This window comes from Gavialis gangeticus, unplaced genomic scaffold (assembly GCF_001723915.1).
Source record: "Gavialis gangeticus isolate Ggan-Ray unplaced genomic scaffold, GavGan_comp1, whole genome shotgun sequence".
Taxonomy (NCBI): Eukaryota; Metazoa; Chordata; order Crocodylia; family Gavialidae; genus Gavialis; species Gavialis gangeticus.
The window spans coordinates 109,128,980-109,137,102 of NW_017729031.1; the positions used below are offsets into that span (position 1 = coordinate 109,128,980).

General features: G+C 47.7%; 1 protein-coding gene across 1 annotated transcript in view; it reads right to left on the reverse strand.

Annotated features, from left to right (window-relative positions):
* PLEKHM1 (pleckstrin homology and RUN domain containing M1) overlaps positions 1-8,123 on the reverse strand; it is a 60,338-nt gene that overhangs the window by 2,623 nt on the left and 49,592 nt on the right. The window contains exons 10-11 of the mRNA XM_019523571.1: positions 7,455-7,518; positions 4,724-4,881 (exon numbers count right to left, since the gene is read on the reverse strand). Of these exons, the coding sequence (XP_019379116.1) occupies positions 4,724-4,881; positions 7,455-7,518 (222 nt within the window). The remainder of the gene's footprint in view (positions 1-4,723; positions 4,882-7,454; positions 7,519-8,123) is intronic.

Below are 8,123 nucleotides of genomic sequence, written 5' to 3' on the forward strand. Positions count from 1 at the left end.
AAAAAAAAAAAAAAAAAAAGCGCCCCATACTCAGCAGCTGCAGGAGCAGCGACTGAGGCCTCTGAGGGCTCATGGCAGAGCCTGCCTGCACAGCGTGGGGCAGTGGGGGGCAACAGGGGTCACCCCCCCACCCCCACTTGGCACCCACCCTTATGGCATGGGTGCAGCATGGCTCAGCAGGGCATTGCGTGCTGCCTGGGAGCTGGGGCTGAGCAGTGCCAGGCTCTGGCTGAATGCTGGAGCCACCCCAGCTCCCAGATAGCATGCAGTGTCCAGCTGAGCCATGCTACACCCACACTACGGGGCAGCTGCTGCATGGGTGCCAAGTGGGGAGGGGGCGATCCCCACTTCCACACGCTGCACAGGGCGGCTCCCCCCACAACAGACTTACCAGCTGGAGGCAGCTGTCAGCTGCCTGTTTAGCCATGGCCGAACCTCCAAAAAAATCGGCTGAATCTTTTCTGAAATCTATTTGAAACATCTGAATCAGTTCAGAGCTTTTACTTGGCCTCCTGATTCGATTCAGATTCAGAGATTGGGTCCCCGAATCGGGCTGAATCTCCTCTGAATTGAATCAGCTACCGAAGCTTCGCACAGCCCTAAAAATTAGCACCATGTAAGAAACAAATTGTTTCTTCTGATAGTGTTTACAGAACATGAGGGCCAGGGTGAAATGCTGGCCTATATAAAGTCAGTGGAGAGTTTGGCCTTTGGAGAAGACAGAATTTTGCCTGAAGTGTTTCAGAATGGGCTGCTGCCAAAAGGAAACAACTGGGCCTCCACCTGCAAAGTAAATGGTCTCAGGAAATAGCTGCTGGCAATGTGAAAATGAAAATATGGCTCTCACAGCCAGAACTATTGTTTGGAGGCATTTCAGACATATCCTGCTTGAGTGATATACAGCACAGCCCAAACAGCTGGCTTTCACACATGGCAACAAGCAGCAGGAAGTTGGGCTGAGCTTGGCGAGAATGTGTTTGAGCTGTTTTCCTGCTGCAATGCAGAGTGCCTTGCTTCTATGAGAAAAAGTTAAGTTTTAGACCACAGATAGAAAAAAAACCTGCACCACCCCTCCCACCACGTTGCCAGCACAATTCATTGCTGTGCTCACACTCAAGGATGCATGGGGTCACCGTGTTTTTGTTGTGGGCTAGGCCTTCGCAATTCAAGTCTGTGGGCTATGCTGTCAAATACTGAGCAGGGTGTGGTCCCTGCAAGAGGGAAGCAGCAAAAAAGGCATCCTGCTAGGAACAATGAGATTGGACATACCCCACATTTGGCATGTTAGACACATCAAGAATTTGGTTTCATCTGCCCATTATAGAGCTTTAAGACCAATTAATGTTACTATGCACATCCCAGGCAGGAGATAGTCTGAGGTGCCACCCTGTCCTAACTGGTTTGGAGAGGTATGAGCTTCCATAAGCAACCACCTATTTTGTCAGACACTATTAAGAGGATTGGCAGAATGGATAGATAGATAAAAGAGGTAATAAAACAGGTCACTAGATCCTTTTGAGATGAACAAGACCCCCTTCATCAACATGGACCATACAATTCTTGAACCAAGCAACACAAGTTATAAAACACCCAGGATTTATTCACTTCTCTTTCACCAACATGATATACGCTATCACCTGCTTCCAGCGCCTCTCTGCTGTCTGCCTTGGCCAGACAGGGAAAGACCTACATAAAAGTATGACTGAACACTGATTCAACATCAACTCCAAAAACAAACATCACCAATCACAGAATTGCTGTCCTTAAGCAAGAACCATTACAAATCAACTGGAATGTGAAACTGCAGAACAAGACATTATCCACAAACTGGATGGTATTAACCATGGTGTCAATAGGAACTATGGATATTGATCCCATTACCTGGACTGGCTAAGACCTCCAGTTTCCCTCCAGATGTCAACTGCCTTTTCATTTATTACATCCCTTAGCAGTGTGCTCTACCCGTTGCTTTGCCTTGTGTGCAAAATCTTCTTTCTGCCAGCCCATTCATAGCATCTGATGCAGTAGGTTACTGCCTACAAAAAACGCACAACTCTGAACCAGTTAGATGCCACCCTGTCTTACCATCTGCCTAATGTCAGACTCATACAGCTAAAACACCTTTATGCACATCCCAGGAACCAGGAATGACCAGACCAGAGAAGAGGCCCGTCTAGTCAAGCCAGTGCCAGTCACCTGCTTCTCAGGAAAGCACAAATAATTTTATTTCATTAAGTTTAGAATAGCCAAGCTGCAGGATACATCTCTTCCTACTTACAGCAGTGACTGGCTGGCTTGTGCTCTTTAAGAACCTAGCACCCTCTCAAATGAAACTGAAGATGCTCTCATTCATATAAATGTTTTATTTCCAAAACCTCCTTGGCGTTTGGGCCTCATGATATTCAGTGCCCGTTTTTTAACAAGCCTGATCTTCTTGCTCTTCACTTCTGGAAATCTTTCTGGACTTCCAATCTTGCTTCTGAGCTCCAATTTAAGCTCTCTTTTTTTTTGTATAGGGTGACAAGTAGGGTTGTGTGAAGCTTCAGTCCCTGATTCGATTTGGTGGAGATTCAGCCCGATTCGGTGGCCAAATCTCTGAATCGAAGCAGGAGACCCTTTAATCTCTCCAAATCGAATCGGAACCCTCCGAATCGATTCGGAGCTTCAGAAAGATTTGGCTATTCAGACACAGACACAGCTTTAAAAGTTTTTTCTGCATACCTCCAGCTAGCAGGCGGCTCGTGAGTGCTGTGATGGTGGGGAGCACGGAGCGTCCCACAGGAGCGTGAGGAGCTCTCCAGTGCGCTCAGCAGCAGATCCAGAAGTGGGCCAGAAGCACTTCTGGTCCATTTCTGGGTCTGCCAGGGGGCACGCAGGGGGGCACCCTGTGCTCCCCTGGCTTGGCAGCTGGTGACTCCTGGTCTGGGGGGCACCCGGGGTCCCCCCTATGGCCGATTGCCAAGCCAGGGGGGCATGGGGACCCCATGCGTGCTCCTTGGCAGACCCAGAAGTCAACTGAAAATACTTTATCAGTGCTTCATGCCCATCTTCTGAAAGGTACCTCTTCGGTCCAATCACCCAACTGGAGTCCTTGAGGACAATGGTAGCTGCTAAGTTCTTGGTACTTGGAAATCAGATCACTGGCTTAAGAATGCAGAGTATGAGCTTCAACACTGGGTCTCCATTTTTAAGAACTCCTCTCTAAGTTTTCAGTGCAAAGCAAATGCAAGATGGCTGCACAACAGCCTCCTGCCATAACAACCAGATTTGGACAAGATGGGTCTAGAGGACAAGATGTGAGCTTAGACCCTGGAAAACCTGGGTTCAAATCCCTCCTCTGTCAAGCTCCCTGTACGACTGTGGGGAAGTTTTTTACCACCTCTCTCTGCCTCTGTTTCTATTCTGTACACAGCACTGCCTAACTTCACAGATACATTTTGAAGGTGTGTGTGAAAGATTATGGAGGTGCTCAGATATTAAGTCAGGGCTAGGCAACCTTTTTTGCTGGAGTCAAAAAATCTGCAATGTCTACCTTGTAAGGTGCCAAAGTGCTACTGAGCCAGAAAAACAAAACTAGGGTGGGAGGTACATGGCAGGACACACCGCATATTAATATAGTTAATAATCATAAATGTTGTTTTTTTAAAAACAGTAGATACCAGGTTTTATAAAAATTCTAAACCTGGTGATGATAAATAGAACTTCATATACTGCCTTTGTTGTTGTGTATACTTTTTTTTTTTGAAAGAAAGAGGGACAGCATAGAAAAAGAGAGAAGAGAAAGAAAAGAGAGAAACAAGTAGGAGAGAAAAAAAGGAGAGAGAACCAGACACACACACATCCCCCTCCCAGAACCAGACACACACGCACATGTGTACACAGACACACACACAACACCAAACAGGTGTGCACAGAGCCAAGCACATGCACACACACCAAGCCAGACAGACACATACGTACGCGCGTGCAGTCGCTGCCAGCATGGAGCTGATGCCAGGGCTCTAGAGCCCCAGCACCAGCTCCGCGCTGGTGGCGATTGCATTTGCACCTCAGATCGAATGGTGGGGAGGGCCCTGGGGTTGCGCTGCCTTGGGTCCCTCCCCTGTTGTCTGCCCAGAAGGGTGTACTCAGCCGTTGCTAGCACAAGGCCTGGCTGGGGCTCTGGAGTACACAGGGGTGGCACTGGGGGGAGGTTTTGGGGCCTATAGCCACCCCACCCCCACAGCCACCCCAGCAGCGCCAGCCAGGCCACCACCATGCGCAGCTGAGCCCACCCCACTCCCACCCGCAGTGCCGCCCTTCCTGAGCCCCCCACCGGGAAGAGGCTGGTGCCCCTCCTGCAGCTGACCCAGGCTCTGGGTAGCTGCTGCCAGCCATGGAGCTCTGGCTGCTTGCAACAGGGCTTCCAGCCTCCCAGCCAACTGCTGGGAGCAGCAGGGGATCCATGGTGTGTTGAGCAAAATGGCCTTGCATGCCATGCTGTGCCACGCATGCCAGGGGTTGCTGATGCCTGTATTAGGTTAAGGAAATCGTGCACACACCTCACAACATTTAGGCAGATTAAACCTGTTTAATCAGTTCTCACTAAATTCTTACAGCTAAAGCATCTTGTCTCTTAGAGAAAGTGCAACTGAAAAAGCCAGTCAGGAGCTTACAGGGGCTTCACCGGCCACTACACTGTAAAAGTCCCAAGATGGTACATTATACTGGAAAGTACACTCACCTGGTGGTCGTGTCAAACTCAAAGGGAAAAATGATGTCATTGCGATTGCAAATCTGACAGATGAAGCCTCTCTGGGTGCAGAGGTCACAGTTATAAACATGGTGGGAAGCAAACTGGATCAGTGATTGCAGAAACACTTCGAAGATACCGTCTGCAATCTGGGGCGTATGGAAACAAACAAAAACAAAACAAAACTTGGGACGCTGGTCTGCATAGGAGCAGGAGATGCTGCTTTTGGCAACAAGCTTTGTAAACACAGAAAGGTTAAGGCTGTGATTTTAAGACCTGGCTATGCTCTGATGGGATACTATGACTGCCTCCAAGCTGATCATCTTGGTGAGTCTTCAGAGCACTTTTTTGCGGGTTGCAAGTAAAAAGGCTGTGTGGCCTACATATCATCAGCTAGGGCAGTGAGTCAGCCCAAGTTCTCTCTAGCTTGTCTCTCATCTGCCCTGCAAGCCCTCCCTTCTGAATGTGTATCACCCCTTCTGTCCTGCCTGTACATGTGGCCACTGGGGAGACAACAGTTCAGCTACATGAAGTTGACATAAGGTCCCAAAAATATGATCACTCAGATGCTGCAGTGACTTCATTCTCCCTGCATGAGTTTCACCCCTGAGCACAACGTCAACACGAGAACGACCTACTAAGAAATTTCCACTTCAGCCTTGTTTGGGAGTACATGTGGGGCTTAACTTCTGTAAAGCCTTATGCTGCCTGAATCTCAGCAACTCATTAAGATAAGGATGTAGCCAGCAGCATCAACCAAGACATGACAATTGATGTAGGTGGGCAGTGACCCCTCTAGGGGGCATAGCAGGGATAGCAGTAGCCCTAGTCAACCCTTTGTTAAAAAAGTTGGCATTCGGGAGTCCCTTTTCAATCCCCATGTGCATCTTTTGATGTCAGAAGCCAAAAGCACATGTGTCTGGGAAGGTGACTATAACCACTTCTCCCTGATGCTGTCCAAGCCACCAGAGAAACAGTACCATCTTGTCCAAAAGGACCTGGATGTTTACGTTGCTTGGAAGCTACAGCTAGTGAAAAATGTAGTTATGCTCTTGGCTTGGAGGTCAAGCAGCATATGGCCTCAATTCCCCAAAGCCTGCACTGTGGCTTTTTTTTGGGAACCTGGGTGAAATTCTAGTTATTAACTCTAAACTATATGGCCCTACACATTAGTTTCTGGCTACCTATCAGCTCCCCACTCTCACCACAGGTCCCAAAGCACAGGAGTCAGCTGGGGAGTTCTTGCTGACAACCTCTAGATTTGCTGGTACTAGAAACCAGAGTGATTATCACCTCTGGAACTTGCTACTCACACCAGCCTCCCAAAGCCAAATCTGCTGAGATGCAAGACACTGCATACAGGGCAGTTATTTGAGGCAGGATATGATAGAGGTCTATAAAATCATGAAGGGTATGGATCAAGTGATCTGCAAGTCCCAGAGTATTTGAAGTAGGGGACACCCACTGAAATTAGTAGGTAACAAGTTTAAAACAAGCAAGAGAATGTACTTTTTATGCAACATGTAGTTAACTTGTGCAATTCATTGTCACAGGAAGCAGTAGAGACGCATAGCACAGCCAGATTCAGAAAGGTATTGGATAAATCAGGGGTTGTCAACTGGGGGTACAAGTACCCCTGGGGGTACTTGGGCAGACCCTAGGGGGTACATGTGGGTGGGCAGGGATGGAGCACTGCCACCCACTACCCCACACCATTACCTCCCAGGAACAGGGCCGGGGGGAGGAAAGGGGAGAGGGCAGCGGCGTCCCTCTGCCACCCGTCTTCCTCCCTGCCCCCCATGTCCAGCTGCCAGGGGTACACTTATTAAAAAAGGATGAAAACCCCTGGGATAAATTGATGAAAAAATCTATTAATGGCTACTAAACAGAACAGCTGGAGACATTTCCCCTGGCATCTCTAATCTAAGTAAATAGTGGATGCCATGTAGCATACTGAATAGGGGATAGATCACTAGAGATACCTGGTTCGATGCTCTCCCTACATAGCATCCATTTCTGCCACTGCTAGAGACAGGATACTGGGCTAGATGGACCTTTGGTCTGACCTAGTATGGCACTTCTTATGTTCTTACTTTCTCATGATTTTCCATGGGAGGGCTCTGAAGTAAGAAGATCTGCGAGATGAACATTTCCACAAAAAAAAAGTTGACTATGGTTTGGGTCCTGTGTGCCTTACATGTCCAGAGGTGGCCCCCAGAAACAGAACTTCCCTCTCTTTTTGAAGGTATGTGGGACCTTCTCTATGGGATGTAGTCACAGAGGCAGGAAGTCTTTATCATGCTCAGGACCCAAACTATAACTTTCTCTCATCATTTTAGTCCAAAAGAGCAGAGTTTGATGCTCAGGCTACACTGTGAAGTCTGAGACATCCTTTATCTGCTTTGGTGAGCTGAGGAGGTGGTTTTGATTTGAGACTGGGAGTAATTCATATGTTGATGATGGATCAAAATGACATATAACAAACGTGTGGGCTTGGTGCAAAGTAAACACGGAAACAAACAACATATGCCTGTTCCCTATATAAAACACAGAAATCCCCCGTGAGTTTTTTTATATGCTCTGAGCAAAAGAAATAAAAAAGGTGCAGAGCTGTTTGAAATCCTTCTAAGCAGAAAAAAAAAAAAGTGCTTTCAGCTCCATCTGCACGCACAGAAATCAAAGCATTTTCATTCATGACAACAAAAAAATCCAAAGCTCTTACCTGCCTCAGATCAGTAACGCTGTATTTATGGGGGCATTCCAGGAGGTAATGCCTATGGTCAAGCCTTCACAGAAACACAAACAAAACAAAATATCAGACAGATGTCATCAGATCTGAAACAGCACTGAAGTTGGAAACAGAACAGATGGTGTGGACTCTGAAGAGAACTCCTGCGAATCTGATTTCACCATATAATAGAGTTAATTTCTGTTACCATTTCTAGCTTAAAAATCGTTTGAGAGTTGTTCAGAGGCAAAGTTGCATCTATTTTTTATTTGGGTATTTCCACTCAGACTAAAAGGTTGTCTTGGTTTGGGGTACTATTTTTTTTTCCATTCATAGTTGCTTAGGGTCGGAAGGGACCTGAGCAGATCAAAAAGTCCGACCTCCTGCCATGGCAGGAAAGAGTACTGGGGTCAAATGACCCCGGCAAGGTGATTGTCAAGCCTCCTCTTAAAGACCCCCAGGGTAGGAGCCAGCACCACATCTCTTGGAAGTTGGTTCCAGAGCCTAGCCACCCTGACAGTGAAGTAGCTCCTCCTGATGTCTAGTCTGACTCTACCCTCTGCCAGCTCGTGACCGTTATTTCTAGTCACTCCTAGTAGTGCTCTGGGGAACAGGGACTTCCCCCAATGCCTGCTGGTCCCCCGACTAGTTTGTAACGGGCCA